The sequence below is a fragment of the Bombina bombina genome, chromosome 4 (assembly GCF_027579735.1).
Source record: "Bombina bombina isolate aBomBom1 chromosome 4, aBomBom1.pri, whole genome shotgun sequence".
NCBI classification, from domain to species: Eukaryota; Metazoa; Chordata; class Amphibia; order Anura; family Bombinatoridae; genus Bombina; species Bombina bombina.
In genome coordinates, this window is record NC_069502.1 from 72,939,902 (window position 1) to 72,957,913 (window position 18,012).

Here is an 18,012-nt window from a genome sequence, read left to right on the forward strand (position 1 = left end):
TAAGACTCCTAACGCCAAAAAAAGTCAGTAGTTAAGAGCTTTATGGGCTAACGCCGGAATATAAAGCTCTTAACTACGGTGCTCTAAAGTACACTAACACCCATAAACTACCTATGTACCCCTAAACCGAGGCCCCCCCACATCGCCGCCACTAATCTGCCGACCGGACACCGCCGCCACCTACATTATCCCTATGAACCCCTAATCTGCTGCCCCTAACGTCGCTGACCCCTAAATTATATTTATTAACCCCTAATCTGCACCCCCAACGTTGCCGCTACCTTACCTACACTTATTAACCCCTAATCTGCCGACCGGACCTCGCCGCCACTATAATAAATGTATTAACCCCTAAACCGCCGCACTCCCGCCTCTCAAACCCTCGAAAAAATAATATAATAATATTATTAACCCCTAATCTGCCCTCCCTAACATCGCCGCCACCTACCTACAATTATTAACCCCTAATCTCCCGTCCGCACCGTCGCCGCTACTATAATAAAGTTATTAACCCCTAAACCTAACTCTAACCCTAACACCCCCCTAACATAAATATAATTTATATTAAACGAAATAATATTCCTAAAATTAACTAAATTATTCATATTTAAAACTAAATACTTACCTATAAAATAAACCCTAAGATAGCTACAATATAATTAATTATTACATTGTAGCTATTTTAGGATTTATATTTATTTTACAGGCAACTTTGTATTTATTTTAACTAGGTACAATAGCTATTAAATAGTTAATAACTATTTAATAGCTACCTAGTTAAAATAAATACAAAATTACCTGTAAAATAAATCCTAACCTAAGTTACAATTAAACCTAACACTACACGCGGCCGGAACTTCCGTTGGAGGAGGAGGAGCTCTCACGCACGCTGTCCTAGTATCAGCGGCTTAGATGGGATGCAGTAAGATCTAGTAACCCTCACCTCCGAACGAGCTTGCCCACGGCCATACCCACGCTGGCTTTTTTGGGCCCAATACTGCTGCATAGAGAACACTGCAGCATTCGGTGGCGGAAGTTCTAAATTGGCAACGCCATCGCTGCCCGTGCTCAGTAGTAAGACCTCTGGAATCGCTTGTAAGACCGAGGACTAGTTTGAACCGTATGTGGAACTTTTACCTTACAGCCTCTTACCTTGTGTGGAACAGCTGGAACAGATACCGGGGCAGACGCCAAGGAGAAAAGAGTTCCCGCGCCCTCCTGGTAGGGCGAAGCGGGTCGGAACGGCTAGCTGTTGCGGAAGTATCTATAGATCTATGACAAAATAGCCGCGGAGGGATCTCTGTGAAACCACCTTTCCTCTGTCGGCTCTTCACCGGAGATACTGCGAAGTGATGTCAGTATACACGAACACAGTGTGGTAGAATGTGAGGCTGTGGGGAGTGCTGAATTGGAACGCAGGGGGATGTATAATAAACAAGCTAAGTACATGAGAAAGTTCTGTCATCAATTAAAACTTAATGATATATGGAGACTTTATAACCCCAATCAGCGCATATTCACATGCGAATCTAAAACATTTAAGACATTTTCCAGGATTGACTTTATCTTAGTCACTGAATCTTTATCGGTGCATAAAATGGAGGCTGAAATTGGGGATATTATTGTTTCAGACCATGCGATTGTCTCACTGTCATTTCATTCAGATATAAATTTATCAAAGGGTAATTTTAACTTTGTTTTTCCACGATATATGTATAAAAATATAAAATTTACTCTATGGTTAAAACAGAAATGGAAAGATTACTGTACAAACAATATCTCTTATCTTCAGAACATTGAAATTTTTTGGGAAGCTTTGAAGGCTTTCTTAAGGGGTGAAATAAAGGCTTATATGTGTAAAATGAAAAGGAAGGAGTGTAAGAGAGAAGTGCAATTGGCTAAACAAGTTAGAAATAGTTACAAGGACTATATAATGGACCCTTCTAGTATATATTGGGAGAGGTATTCCCTGGCCAGATCGGAAAGGGAGATATTCCTTAAACAGAAATCGTTACGGGAAGAGACTAAAGTAAACTTACGCTATAAAGGGTATTATGGATGTTCTGCTAAACATCTTGCAAATATAGTGAGATACCGGAAAAAAAAGAACTACATTTTAGTAATTAAAGATCAGGATAATAGATATACTGACCTATCTGATATTAGAAAGATCTTTTTTACATATTATCAGAATATATATTCATCGACCAGTAATCATAGCCAGAATCAAGAGAAGTTCTGGTCTCAAATAAAACTTCCGCAAGTGGCAGATGAATTGCTTGATAAGCTGAATGCTCCCATCTCATCAAAGGAGATAGAGGAGGCAATCTATAAAGTTAAGCTAAATAAAGCAGCTGGTCCATATTTCCTTCCTGCGGAATATTACAAAATACTAGTAGAAGAAGTAAATCCAGTTCTGGATAAGCTATATAATAGTTATTTTATGTATAACAGTCCAATTTCCAATTACTTTTCAGCAGCATATATTTCTTTAATTCCCAAAAAAGATAAAGACTTAGAAGATCCGGCCTCATATAGACCAATATCGGTACTTAATGTAGACTACAAAATATTAACTTCTATTCTGGCAGCAAGACTCATGACGTGTCTGGATAAAGTCATCCATCAGGATCAGACTGGTTTCTTGGTTTCAAGAAATTTCGCGAAAAATATGCGGAAAATAACTACTTTAATAGACTATACTTGGAACTTAAATAGGGATATTAATAAATATTTCAAACAGGATATTGCATTATTGACACTGGATGCGGTCAAAGCATTTGATTCCATAGAATGGGTGTACCTATTTCAAACGCTTGAAAAGTTTGGGTTTAAAAATCAGTTTGTACAGTTTGCTCGTAACTTATATCAGTCTCCTATTTCTTTCATTTTGATTAATGATAATTTAACTCCCGGAATAAGGCTACAGAAGGGTACCAGGCAAGGTTGCCCATTATCCCCCCTTCTTTTCAACCTGGCTCTGGAACCGCTTGCCATATGGCTAAGGGAAGTTCTAGAAGGGATCACTATTGGTAAAAACTCTATTAAGACACTCTTGTATGCAGATGATTTGTTATTGTGTTTATATAACACACATAAATCCATCCCGGTAATACTGGACTCTTTGGAGTTCTTTGGCTCATTTTCTGGGTATAAAGTGAATTATAGTAAAAGTGAATTATTGTGGATCAATAAAACCAGTAGTAGGGTAACCAATGTGGTATTTAAGGAAGTTGAAGTATTAAGATACTTAGGAATTTTTTTACACAAAAACCCAAGAAAATGGTATGAATTGAATTTTTCTCCTGTACTACAGAAAATCCAGGCAGATTTGAAGGCGTGGGAAGTATTTCCTCTATCAATATCGGCTAAGGTCAGTCTCATTAAGACAATTATATTTCCGCGTATCCTCTTCCCCTTTCAGAACCTTCCTCTAATTTTGACGAAATCTGATTTACAGAAATTATATTCAAGTTTTTCTCACTTTATTTGGTATGGTAAGAAAAAAGCGCGTATCGCAATTGAAAAATTAATGCAAACACGTGAATGCGCCGGTCTAGCACTACCTAATATAAAACTTTATAATTTAGCCGCATTGGGTAAAATTGCTTTAGATTGGCTGGCTGAAACAAATTGGTTTTCGTCATTGGAAATTGAAAGTGTTATGGTTGCCCCCTGGTCTCTTAAAGCATTATTGCATATTAAAATTCAAGATATTCCTAGAAATATTAAAACTTTGATCTCAGTTAGGAACATAATTCTTGCTTGGCAGGAGTTGTGTACTTTAACCGGAGTAGATTATTCTTGTTCGGAGTATTTACCGATACTGGGTAACCCAGAGTTCTCTCCAGGTACTAACCAGAAGATATTTAGAAGTTGGGCTTCTAAAGGGCTTATTGCAGTCTATCAATTGTTTAAAGAAGATGGGCAAATAATGTTTGATAATTTAAGGAGGAAATTTGACCTACCGATCATCAGCTTATATGCGTATCTTCAAATCCACCATTTTATAAAGACTAAGAAGTGGAGTGGCAGTGAGATGATCGCATGGTCTGTCTTAAAATCGTGTATTATTATATCTAAAGTCAAGGTACCCTCAATCTCACTTGTATATAGTATTATGTTGGCCAAACAAAGCGATTCTCTCCTGGAAAATTTGAACTTAAATTGGGGATTAGTGGCGATAGAGCCTGATCAAGGCAAAATAAAAGATAGCTGTAACATTGTTAACAAGGCTAGAATACCAATGAGTTTGAAAGAAAGTCATTTCAAGTTAATTAATAATTATTACCTCACACCGTTGAAATTATCTAAAATCTTTCGACGGCAAAATATTTTTTGTCCACGTTGTCTTTTTGTAAATACAGACATCTTACACATGTTTGTAGCTTGCCCAAAGATTGCTCAGTTCTGGAAAAAGGTCGTTTTTTGGTTTAATAATATGTATGAAACTAACTGGCAGTTAGATGCAGATTGTATATTTTTTTTTCATTATAGTTATTCGGAGGTATATTTACAGAGGAAAAATTTAAATGTAATTATTCTTCTTGTTAGACAACTTATTTTAAAGAACTGGAAAGCCAAAAAAATGCCGGGTTTCTCAGTATTTATGAAAGAGGTACAGATGCAAATAATTTTTGAATCTTTTCAGCTGAAAGAAGCAAGTGAAAGAGAAGTTAAGAAATTTTTAGTTAGATGGTTACCCATAATAAAGACATATCCGGTAGAAATTCAAAAGTCCATTTTATATCCCTTTTTGAGTTCAGATAGTTATTGTGAGCTAGTTCTATCAGGTGATTTTCCGGCAGAATGGATTAGGAACTACAGAGGTATATAATAAGTATAATTTAGTTTTTTATTAAATGAAAGTCTCGGATGTTAAGTTGGGTTTTTCTGGGAGAGTGGGGGGGGGGGGAGGAGGACTTAGCATATTTTGTAGAGGGGCCCTTTTTTTTTTTTTTTTTTTTTCTCTTTTCTCCTACTTTATCTTTTGTTCTGTGCTCTGTATATAGTGATAATATAACTGGCTTGACGTGTGGATAATCAGATTTACTTTAGATAATATGGTTAGATGGGACATAAATGGTCACAGCTTTGTATGACGGTATCTTATTATTCTTGTTTTTCGTGTTTATCATGACAATGCCCTGCGTGGTGTTTGAAATGTTTTCATATGTCAAATTTGTGTTTTTTTCTTTTTCCACACTGATGGCCTGAATAAATAAATGATTAAAAAAAAAAAAAACTAACACTACACTATCATTAAATTAATTAAATAAATTACCTACAGTTACCTAAAATAAAATACAATAAAATAAACTAATCTATAATACAAAAAAAAAAACACTAAATTACAAAAAATAAAAAAGAATTACAAGCAGTTTAAACTAATTACACCTAATCTAAACCCCCTAATAAAATAAAAAAGCCCCCCAAAATAAAAAATTCCCTACCCTATTCTAAAATACAAAAGTAATAAGCTCTTTTACCAGCCCTTAAAAGGGCTTTTTGCGGGGCCTTGCCCCAAAGTAATGCATGAGAATAAAAATACAATACCCCCCCAACATTACAACCCACCACCCACATACCCCTACTCTAACCCACCCAAACCCCCCTTAAAATAACCAGCCAATCGTATTGAACTCACATTCTATTGGCTGATCGGAAAACAGCCAATAGAATGCAAGTTCAATACGATTGGCTGATTGGATCAGCCAATCGGATTGAACTTCAATCTGATTGGCTGATTGCATCAGCCAATCAGATTTTTTCTACCTTAATTCCGATTGGCTGATAGAATTCTATCAGCCAATCGGAATTGAAGGGACGCCGTCTTGGATGACGTCCCTTAAAGGAACCTTCATTCGTCGTTAGTCCGTCGGGGAAGGGGGATGTTCCGTGTCAGCGGGATGAAGATGGATCCGGAAGAAAGAAGATAGAAGATGCAGCTTGGAAGAAGACATCGCCCGGATGGAAGACCTCTTCTTTGCCGCTTGGATCAAGACTTCGCCCGGATGGAGGACCTCTTCTTTGCCGCTTGGGTCAAGACTTCGCCCGGATGGAGGACCTCTTCTTTGCCGCTTCTATGCCTTTTCTAGCTCACACTCATGGGCAGCTAGGTAATAAAGATCATCTCTCAGTCCTGGTACTTCTGTAAGGTTCAACCTCAGCTCTTTGTGTTCCAGTATGTCCTCCTGACGCCACTCTGCCGTACTCCCGCAGTGGGGGTCCTGTGTGAGACTTTAAAATAGCAATATCCTGGGCCACCTTAGTCATAGCCTCTGTAGCATCATCCGTCTCCATCTCCTGACACACCTTGACCACATACCCACCGCAGTGCCCGGTAGCCTTCATCCACTTCCATCTTTTGTCTGGACCAACCCGTCCAATTCAGCCACTCCATTCCTCCTGGGGCTGCTTTCCCAGGAACGGCATTCATAGATCCATCTGGAGCCAGTATTGCTGCTCTGGAGTAGGAAGGGACTTCCCCTGGTAGTCCTGTTCGAACTGGAGAGCCTTGTTCCCGAGTTTTCATCGAACCATATCCTTCCAGGCAAGTTTGCCCTCTGCCATAACAGGGCCATCAAACTGGGCCAGTGCTGCCTGCAATCTCCACTAGAATTCAGCCTCCATTTTCCATCGAGGTCCCACTGGTAGTTTGGAGCTGCTCCGTAAGGAGGAAGCAGATCCCACCACTGCCAGCTAATTGTAGCGAGTCTCGGCACCCCAGACTGGGTATACCCTCTAAAGTCAACTTCCTCCCACCAAACGCCAACCCATGAACCTCCACTGGATACCGCCGCTATTAGAATAACAGCCACTGCAAGTTGTTATAGCTACCCCCAAGAACATTAGCCAAGACTGAATGCTTGAGGGTCAAAATAGGAACTGCTTTATTGCACAGAAAACACAGCTTTTATACATTTCCAACAAATGGGGGTAGTTACTACATAATCAATAGAAACAAATATTATACAATGAGACAAACATCAGACAATGGTTAGTTAAACAAGAGTCTAATCACATCCTGACTTACAAAAGGACAATGGATGACTCACACAATAACAGAAAGACACTTCACACCTAGACTAGATAACAGGGGGTCCCAGCATTAGAGCAGGAGGTTTCAATTAGCTCAAACATTCTGAGTCTCTGAGTCTAGGGAGGGGGGGGTTGTAGCAGACAATGCTGGATTGGGCTGTCACCTTATACTCCAACAAAACACAGGAAACTTCAAGGCCCTTCAGTTCTTAGAGTCTCTGGGATTCATGGAAACTGGGTAAACCTGAATTCAGGGTAAAAGTACTCCAAATGTACCCTGGGCACCCACCTCCCAAATCATAGAATCCCCTCAAGTTCCTGGGTCCATAGTCGGTGGGGAGGAGGCTGGCCTGCAGTCCTCTCCAAGTACAAAAGTAACAGAAGCTGTTACACTATACCTGACTAATAAAGACAAAAAAAAAACCTTCTATTATAACTATAGAAGATATATTGATACATTTATATACAATGTTTTAATGATATGCATTTTCTTGTACAATGCATATTAATTTAAGTATTGTATTGTTTTTAAACATCTTTTTTTAATACTAAAAAGAGCATGTAATAAAAAGATGTTTCAAATCTATACAATACTTAAACTAATATGCATTATACAAGAAAATGTATATAATTTAAACATTGTATATAACTGTAATGTTACTCTAAATTGTTAACCCCTTGCATGCCCTCACCTCCAGCTCAACCTAACCCAGTTACAATATTAACCCCTCATCTTCCATAACGTGTTAATCTAACCACCCCCTAACCTTTTAACCCCTTACCCGCACAACCCACCACTGCAAACACCCCAAAACCTAGTAACCCCCAAACCACCAATACTCCCCCATCAAGAACTACACCCCTACACTACATAACTCCCTAACAGATAACCCCAGCTAACCTAACACCTCCCTAAGTTACAGAAAATAATACTAACATTACAAAATAAACTAAACATATTACCAAAAAAAAAAACATTACAAAAAAAATGTTATGCCTATCTTAAAACTAAAGTCCCCTTAAAAAATCCCACCCCAAAATAAAAAAAGCAATACGAACTCTAAAGTGATTTAGCTCTTTTACTTGAAAAAAAAAATCCTATTCTAAAACTAAAGTAACCCCCCACCCCCCAAAGCTTAAAATAACCTAAACTAAAAAATTGCCCTGATGAGGACATTTGGTAGGTCATTGCCCTAGTGATTAGGATATTTTGCATTAAAAAAATCCTATTCTAAAAAAAAACAAAGCTAAAAAAAAAACCATATACTAAAAAAAAGATTGCCCTGATAAGGACAGTTGGTTGAGCATTGCCCCTAGCAGGGCATTTAGTAGGGCAGTGCCCTTAGAAAGGCATTTGGAGTGATTATAGCTCTTTTTCCCTGAAAGGAAAAAAAACTGCCCTATTCTAAAATAAACAACTCTTTCCTAAAAAAAATTGCCTTGATGAGATTGAGGACATTTGGTAGGGCATTGCCCTAAAGTGATTAAGATCTTTTGCATAAAAAAAAAATCCTATTCTAAAAAAAACCCAAAAACTAAGTTAAAAAATAAAAACACCCACCCAAACCCCAAACCCTCACCCAACTTGAATCAGCACCCTTGCAATTCTATTGGCTGACTTTTGAACTCTTAGTCCAATCAGCCAATTAAATACTTTTCTTTCCTAAGATATGGAGAGTCCACAATGTCATTCAATTACTAGTGGGAATATCACTCCTGACCAGCAGAATGAGGCAAAGAGCACCACAGCAAAGCTGTTAAGTGTCACTCCCCTACCCATAATCCCCAGTCATTCTCTTTGCCTCTGTCAATGGAGGAGGTGAAGTTTGGTGTCTGAAGAAATGAATTACTTTTTCGGGTACTTTTCCCTGCAAGCAAGGATTTGGGTTTAGCTGAGTCCACGTCAATCTCTTCAGTAGAGTAGCGGTGGCTTTTAAGTAGTTAGGAAGTTGTGAGGTAGTCCTTGCTTTGTTTCCTAACACATTGCTGCCCATGGTACAGAAAGCCAGAGTTGGTTACTCTGTTCTTTCTTTTTCTACAGGTCTATGTAAGGAGTATGTGTTGTTTCATGCCTTGTGAGCTGTCTTCCTGCCGGACAGCTAGACTGCAGTTAAGTACTTTTGTCTTCTAGGTCTTGGAAACTTGCACTTCAGAAGAATATTTTATATGCAGTAGATGGGGACATTTTTAAAATCCTTTATACAGGATTCTCTTTGGCAGTGGGCAGGCACATAATATATGTTGAGACTAGAGGTTAATCTTCCCTTTATTGGGACGTTTTTCCTCTTTGGGCTCATTTTGTTGAAATACTTTATTAGTATGTGTGTTTGGGGCTTATGTTTTATACAGGGATGTATGTATAAACTTAAAATTTGGCAGTTGATTTTCTTTGCTTGCTTAGCTAGAACAGGCTAACTGACAGACTGCTTGAGCATTTGTGTAAATTTAGCTCCGGTGTTGTAGGCAGAGGGAAACACGCGCCTTTTACTTGCTGCGTAGTTTCCTCTCTCTGCCGGTCATATAACTTCACTCTGCTGTCGGATATTCACCGAGCGGAGCAGCTTCATTGAATTTCAATCTATTCAGTGTCAATCTACTATACAATCATTTTAGAGACTTCTGGCAGCCAAATTGTGTATAAGTGTTATGGTAAGCCACCTCAGCCTGTCTGAGGTGTAGAGGGCCTGATTTATTATTTTAAAATATTTTTGCATAACGTTAAGCGGCTGTGGTATTAAAAATTCTTAAAGTGACAGTGTATTTAAAAAAAATTCCAAAATTTGGGCTATTTTTTATTTAGTATTATCGACATGGAAGACTCTGTGTCTTTTTAAAAAAAAAATGCTTGTTATGCCTAGAGGCACAAATTGTTTTGCCTATGCAATTATGTGCTGCATGCTTAGCTAGAACACTTCAATTTAAAGATAAATTGTTGCCCGCTGAGCCCAATGTCTCTCAGGATGATGCTGTTCAGGCAATACCACAGCTTTCTCCTCAAACGTCCCAAGCCTCTATGGCGTCACATACAGTGCCCTGCAGTTCCTCTTAGCCTCCTGGAGGAGTTTATTTGCCTGCAGATTTTGCTGCACCGCTATCTTCTGCGGTATCTGTGGCATTATCTGCTTTTCCTATGCTGGGAAAACGCAAGAGGAAAATTAGGCATTCAGATAGTAAGGTTTCTGTTCCACCTACTGCTACGCCGGTTGCCCTCCCTCAGATTTGGACAGTATTATTCCTTCATCTGATACTGAAGAAGTAAACTTCAGATTTAAGCTTGAACACCTTCGTGTACTGTTAAAGGAGGTATTGGCTACTTTAGACGACTCCGCTACTTCTATCGTTGTCAACCCTAACAAGTCTAGTAAACTTAATAAATACTATGATGTTCCTTCCTCTGTGGAAGTTTTTCCTGTTCCAGACTCCATTAAATATTCTTGGTGCACGGTGCCTAAAGTAGAAGGGGCTATTTCTACACTGGCTAGAAAACTAGTCCTTTAAGAATCCCATGGACAAAAAGCTGGAGATGTCTGTTCATCAAGGTCTTCAATGTCCACCGGAAGTTTGTATTGCCACAGTGGCAAGTGCAGCATCTTATTGGTGCGATGCTTTGTCTGAATTGATTTTAGAAGAGACACCGTAAGAGGAGATTCAAGATAGGATTAAGGCTCTCAAACTAGCCAACTCCTTTATCTCCGATGCTAACATGCAAGTTATTAGACTGGGAGCCAAGATGTCTGGCTTCACTGTTATAGTCCGTAGGGCTCTGTGGCTAAAATCTTGGTCAGCTGATGTTACCTCCAAGTCAAAGCTTATGTTGCTACCTTATAAAGGTAAGACCTTGTTTGGTCCTAGTCTGGCAGAAATTATTTCTGAAATTACGGGTGGAAAGGGGTCCTTTCTACTACAAGAAAAGAAGAATAGACCAAATTGACGTCAATGTAATTTTCGTTCCTTTCGTAACTTCAAAGGTCCAAAGCCTTCCTCTCCCTCCTCTAAGCAGGAGCAGTCCAAGTCTTCTTGGAGACCATATCAGTATTGGAACAAGGGGAAGCAATCGAAGAAACCCTCAGCTGAGACTAAGTCAGCATGAAGGATCTGCCCCCGGCCTGGGATCGGATCAGGTGGGGGGAAAACTTTCCCTGTTTTTTCAAGCGTGGAGACGAGATGTCCCAGATCCTTGGGCTGTGGACATAGTACCTCAGGGTTACAAAATAGAATTCTAAACTTTCCCTCCCAGGGGCAGATTCCACCTCTCAAGATTATCTGCAGACCAGGTAAATAGAGATGCATTCTTGAACTGCGTTCAGGACCTTTCCTCCCTGGGAGTGATTGTTCCAGTTCAGCTGGCCTAGACACATATAGGCTGCATGAGCACATAGTCATTTGGAATAATCTGCAAATTGCTACCAGATCCCTCACTGATAGGCTGCAATAAGACCCTGTAATAAGGAGGAACAGGGCAATGTATGTTTTTGACCCCTCTAGCATAAAGTTAATAGTATTCTAATAGCTTTCATGGCAATGCATGTGTTCAACATATAGGATTAGATTACACTTTTGTTTGTAATCTTGGCATGAGGGGGTTGACACATGGAGGAAATGCTATTGTGCTGTTTCCATAAGACATATGAGATACTAGCTGCTTGTGGTCTTTCTGTCTCTAGTATCTATAACAGTTATTATTATTGTAGAAGACAGAGCTATTCATTCATGCTGTCACTTAATGTTGTCTGTGTAGATTAACTCATGTGAAGTAGGAGCATGATATAATCTTAAGTACAGCTGCGTTGCACTTTTATTATTAGGGCCCTTCCTGAGACTAATATGGGAGGTGAGGTACTTTTTGATTGTGATAGTTTGACCGGGATGAGATAAGATTGTGTGTGTGTGTGAGTGTGTGTGTTTGTCTGTATGAGTGTATTCTCTGTGTGTGTGGGGGAGGTGTATGGGTGTGTCTTTGTGTGCGTGCATGTGTGTGTCTGTGTGAGAGTGTGTAGGTGCTACAGTGTGTGAGTGTCTGTGCGTGTGTCTGTGTGAGTGTATTCTGTGTGTGGGGGGGGGAGGTGTATGGGTGTGTCTTTGTGTGTGTGTGTGTGTCTGTGTGAGAGTGTGTGGGTGCTACAGTGTGTGAGTGTCTGTGTAAGTGTATTCTGTGTTTGTGGGGGGGAGGTGTATGGGTGTGTCTTTGTGTGCGTGCATGTGTGTGTGTCTGTGTGAGAGTGTGTGGATGCTACAGTGTGTAAGTGTGTGTAGGTATGTCTGTGTGAGAGTGAGTCTATGGGTATACGCTGTCAACATTTAATATTGCACCAGCATTTCTTGTAAAATGCTTGTGCAATGCTGCCCCCTGCACACTCGTGGCCAATCATCCAGATCATTTTAGATCAGGATGATTGCAGTCCGTCACCTAGACAAGTTAAAGAGCAGCGGCCTTTCTAAACCCGAAGTTTCTTGCTCGCTGGAAACGTAAGTTTAGAAGCAACAGTCGTAAGAGCCGGAAACTTCAGGCATAGAAAGCAGTATCCACTGCTTTTTAAATCTACCCCTATGTGGGTGTCTGTGTGTGCATCTGTGTGTATGGGTGTATCTGTGAGTGTGTCTGTGCATCTGTGTGTATGGGTGTGTCTGTGTGTGTGCATCTGTGTGTATGTGGGTGTCTGTGAGTGTGTCTGTGTGTGTGCATCTATGTGTATGGGTGTGTCTGCATCTATGTGTATGGGTGTGTCTGTGTGTCTGTGTGTGTGCATCTGTGTGTATGGGTGTGTCTGTGAGTGTGTCTGTGTGTGTGCATCTGTGTGTATGGGTGTGTCTGTGAGTGTGTCTGTGTGTATGGGTGTGTCTGTGAGTGTGTCTGTGTGTATGGGTGTGTCTGTGAGTGTGTCTGTGTGTGTGCATCTGTGTGTATGGGTGTGTCTGTGAGTGTGTCTGGGTGTGTGCATCTGTGTGTATGTGGGTGTCTGTGAGTGTGTCTGTGTGTGTGCATCTGTGTGTATGTGGGTGTCTGTGAGTGTGTCTGTGTGTGTGCATCTATGTGTATGGGTGTGTCTGTGAGTGTGTCTGTGTGTGTGCATCTGTGTGTATGGGTGTGTCTGTGTGTGTGCATCTGTCAGTGTGTATTTCTGTTTTTGTAGAGGCGCCCAATCAATGGTTTAGTAAGGGACCCAAAAATTTCTAGTGGTGGTCCTGCAAGCTGCTGCTTTTACAATGCTCATGTGAGCCTGCACCAAAGCTCCCTGAAGCTGCATCATGCAGCGTCATAAATCTCCCTCCTAGTCTGTACTCACCTCAGTCCTCTGTCTGCTTTTCCTTTGCTCCTTTTTATCCCCATCAATCTTTTGCTTTTTATGTATTTGACTCCCAGAGGCCCATTTATCAAGCTCTGGATGGAGCTTGAGGGCCCGTGTTTCTGGCGAGTCTAAAGACCGCTGCTCCATAACCCTGTCCGCCTGCTCTGATGAGGTGGACAGGAATCGCCACAATTCAACCCGATCGAGTACGATCGGGTTGATTGACACCTCCCTGCTGGCGGGCGGCCCATTGGCTGCCAGTGTGCAGGGGGCGGCGTTGCACCAGCAGCTCTTGTGAGCTGCTGGTGCAATGCTGAATACGGAGAGCGTATTGCTCTCCGCATTCAGCGATGTCTGTCGGACCTGATCCGCAGTGTCGGATCAGGTCCGACAGACATTTGGTAAATCGCCTCCCAGTGTCACCTTTTCAATTCCCACCACCTATCTGATTAAACCTTGTTGATCTGCAGCTATTAAACACCTACTTCCCTTCTTCACTCTTCACCTCTCTGGCATCTCTTTCGTTTTCTCATTCTGTCTCACATTCTCTGCACGTGTCTTTTTCTTTTCCTCCTCTCTCTAATTTTCTCATGTCTTGTTGTCTCACAATTCAGCTTTATTATTTTATGTCTCTGCTTTTAACTTCATCCAAATTAATGTCTTCTCAACGTTCTGCCTTCTTCAAGAATTAACACATACTCTGGTCTAATTTCAATAAGGGGGGGTGGGGTATTGATAAAACAAAAATAAAAATTGCCAGCATGATGCATTTTTTAAGGTCGGGAAGAGCCACATGGTCTATGGGCATGGCACAGTGGTCAGACAGTCAGTGTGGTCTGGGCATATGGTTTAGGTTCAGGAGTAAAACTGGTAGATGGTCTATGGATGTGGAAGATATATTTAGGGAAGTCTATGGGCATAGAAGAGTTGAGGGTCATTGTCACTGTTTTCATTTTGTGATAATGGCACAATGTAACAAATTGTGACAAAAACAAAAAGTGACTATAATATCCCTTTGGAAGATTTGTATGTATTGCATTTATTAGATGTAATTTTATATTATCTTATTATAGTTATTGGAAAATAGATTTTTATATATATATTATTTTTTGTAAGCTAGTAGAGATATGTCCTTCATCAACTTAAACAGCTTTATCATTTATATTAAAGATCTGATTTAAATAGTGCCTACGTTTTTATGGAATGGCTTTTTAACAAGACAAGAAGAAATTGTAAGGTTTACAATCTTTCTAGCCCAACATACCAACATTTCAAAGATTTCTTTCAGTTCTATTCTTTTCATGCCAATCCAATTGCAAACTGCTTGCAGACTGGCAGTCCTGTTTATAGATAATGTTGCTTAGGTTAATATTTTTTCAGCTTTCAATCTTTTGCAAAAAGAAGACAACATGTGGTTTCAATGAGAAATTCAATTAACCATGAACAGAATTCAGCCAGTGAATACCCCATAGGCTCTCCTTACTGGTCAGTGTGACAGCTGTCTGATTGGTAGGAAATCAAATCTATCTGTTCACTAATCTTTTACATTCAGATTCTCATATTCTCCTTCTGAATATAAAAATGTAAAATTATTTAGAACCTTATAACATTTATATAAATTAAGGCAAAAAAAGAAAAAAAAATGCCAAAAAAATAATTGTTTCAGCTGCTTTAAATAATAAATGAATGATAAAATGTAACAAGTATATATTATACATTATACCATGTAATATATTATCTATGAAGATCTCTCAACTGTCCTGCGGCTTGGGCTCCAGGGCAAAGGCTGTGATGAAGACTCTAATTTCAACTGTGTTGTTTCTGGCTGCCGCAAAGGAGCAAAAGGATCTTGTTATGCCCCGGTGCTGGGGCAAATGCAAACTAAGATTACAGGACCCACCATTGTGACATGCTAAAAGAACTAAACTGGCTGTCGCTGAAATCCAGATACACCCTCCATCTTTCTAGCCTTGTGTTTAAGAGCTTTTTTGGGAAGCTCCCACCCTACCTGAGCAGAATACTCTCCCCGGCTATTCCCACCTCCTATAACCTATGATCCAGTACCAACACATTATTTAGTTTGCCTCAATACAAAAACAAACCAGCTCGATCCTCCTTTTCCTACCGAGCCCCACAATTATGGAACAATCTCCCACACACTTCCAAACATTCCGAAAGCCTGAAATCCTTTAAGAGATCCCTCTCTACATATCTCAAAACAGAATGCACCTGTTATGGTTGATTATATATTTCCTACCTGATCTATGTTAAATTTTGCATATATTGTGTATTATTATTGTTTTTGTATTTTATTGTACCCTATTGTGTCAATGCAATGTTTTGTGGACCCAGGACATACTTGAAAACAAGAGAAATCTCAATGTATCCTTCCTGGTAAAATATTTTATAAATAAATAATACTAATGAAAAAGAGAAGGAAAATGCACTAAAATAGCAAAAGTGTTTATTATGAACTTGCATTAAAATAAATCACTAATCAGCTGATAAAGAAAGGCAGTGATTAAACTATAAACACATTACTCATCTTTGGGTTTCAAATAAGGCATTAATACCCGCATACAAGGGTAGACAGGAACATCACAATTGCATGCAACTTTATTACTCAGTGGAAACAATGCAGCAGATTGTCTAATTACTGAGACCTCTCTTTAAGATATTACACAAATTTCTCTTGCCCCCCCCCCCCACCCTCCATGTTAAAGTTTAGCAGGCGTGTCTAATGCTATGTCAATCATATTATGTCATGTAGTAAGCGTGTAGCAAAATAAGAGTAATCTCTAGACCAGGAACCTTGGCACTCCCAAAGTTTCAGAACTACATTACCCATGATGTTTAGGCACTCTGAAGTCCAGATGAGCATCATGGGAAATGTAGTTCTGCATATGTTAACCTTTCAAAAGTACTTTTCTTCATCTAGCCATCTAGCCATCTACCCAGATCATTAATGTACAATTTTGAATTCATAGAATATTTTTGTTTGCACATTTACAAATATGATTCTTTAAAAAGTGATCTTTTAATTTCTGCAATTTTTTTTATCATGCATGTCACACACTGTTGATTTAGGGGATGCAATGTGCAGAAATTTTACCTCCTGTGAGTGTTTCTGTGGGTGTCTTTGTGTTTATGTCTTTGTGCTTTTGTTTGTGTCTCTATGAGTGTGTATGTATTTTTTTTCTGTGGGTCTCTCTGTGAGGGTTGGTGTGTATGTATTTGTGCATTTTCTGTGGATGTCTGTGAGGGTGTGTTCGTATATCTTTGTGCTTTTTCTATGGGTCTCTCTGTGAGGGTTAGTGTGTATGTCTTTGTGTATTTTCTCTGGATGCCTCTGTGAGGGTGGGTGTGTGTGTCTTTGTGGGTTTTCTCTGGATGTCTCTGTGAGGGTGTGTGTGTGTATGTATGTATGTCTGTGTTTTCTGTGGATATCTCAGTGAGGGTGTGTGTGTATATATGTCTTTGTGTGTTTTATGCGGTTGTCTCTCTGTGTGTGTATGCCTTTGTGTGTTTTCTGTGGGTGTCTCTCTGTGTCTGTGTGTGTGTGTGTATGTCTTTGTGTGTTTTCTGAGGCTGTCGGTGTTTCCTTGGGTGTATGTGCAAGTTTGTGTTTGAGTTTGTGTTTGTGTCCATTGTCTGTTCCTTTTTAGGACATTTTGACCTTACTACTGATTATTCACATCTTTCTACAGACTTTGAGACTAATGAGACCTTTCCAGAAGTCACCATTCCACTATTTAACCTTTAAATTATTGTTTAGGCAGTGCAGGGCCCTTCCTTTCAGCCACTGCATGCTGTTGTCATAATATAGTTGGCATCTTCCTTGACAAAAAGATAATCAGAACTCCATATTTTGTTTTTGTGAATCTTCTTTTTTGACAAAACTGTAGTTTACCTCATTACTTGTCAGGTCAATGTAAACAAGTGCTGAGTGTCTGTTTGGGTGTCTGTGTCTGAGTGTGTTTGTGTGTTTCTTTGCATGTCTGCTAGAGTGTCTATATATGAATACTTATATGTGAGTGTGTGTTTCAGTGTATGAGTGTGTCTGTGTGTTTGTGTGTTACTACCTTTACAACATTTCCAAGTTTGACTACACTTAAGAATAAAGCGCATATACGTTTTAGTCATTTGGTTAAAAATTGCACATGTCAAGGGGGGGGGCCTGATCAATGGTTAAGTTAGGGGCGCCAAAATTTCTAGTGGCGGCCCTGATCGCAGTTGTTGTCTCTAAAGGCTGCACTATGAAATATTAGGCTAAGAGTATCATTATTTTCCCTGTGCCACTCATTTATTTTACTGTTTAAAGTAATATGTGAAATCATAAATCAAAAGTGAAGTTTCCATTCTATTACATTTTAAATAAACAATGATGGAAACCAAATACTTGTAAATGTTTACTAAATTCAGAGAAAATGCTGCGTTTTCCTAATAAAATGGAAGGGAACCTATACTGTTGGCCACATCTGTCTATCAGCAAATTAGTAATATGATGCAAAAGATTTGCACACAAATAAAATGGCACACATGAACAAGCAGTGTCTTGCTGTGAAAATGCTCTGTGAAAAAGCTGGCCTTCAGCGGCTTAGAAGCAGTCAGAAATTTTGAGGTATGAAGGGTATAAACTATATTAATATAACAATGTTGGTTGTGCAAAGCTGGAGAATGGGTA

The 18,012-nt window shown here is 39.6% G+C and overlaps 1 protein-coding gene across 1 annotated transcript in view; it reads left to right on the top strand.

The window, feature by feature from the left end:
* Positions 1–1,933: 1,933 nt before the first annotated feature.
* CHRNA2 (cholinergic receptor nicotinic alpha 2 subunit) overlaps positions 1,934–18,012 on the top strand; it is a 140,997-nt gene continuing 124,918 nt past the window's right edge. Inside the window, exon 1 of the mRNA XM_053711065.1 lies at positions 1,934–3,032. Coding sequence (XP_053567040.1) covers positions 1,934–3,032 — 1,099 coding nt within the window. The remainder of the gene's footprint in view (positions 3,033–18,012) is intronic.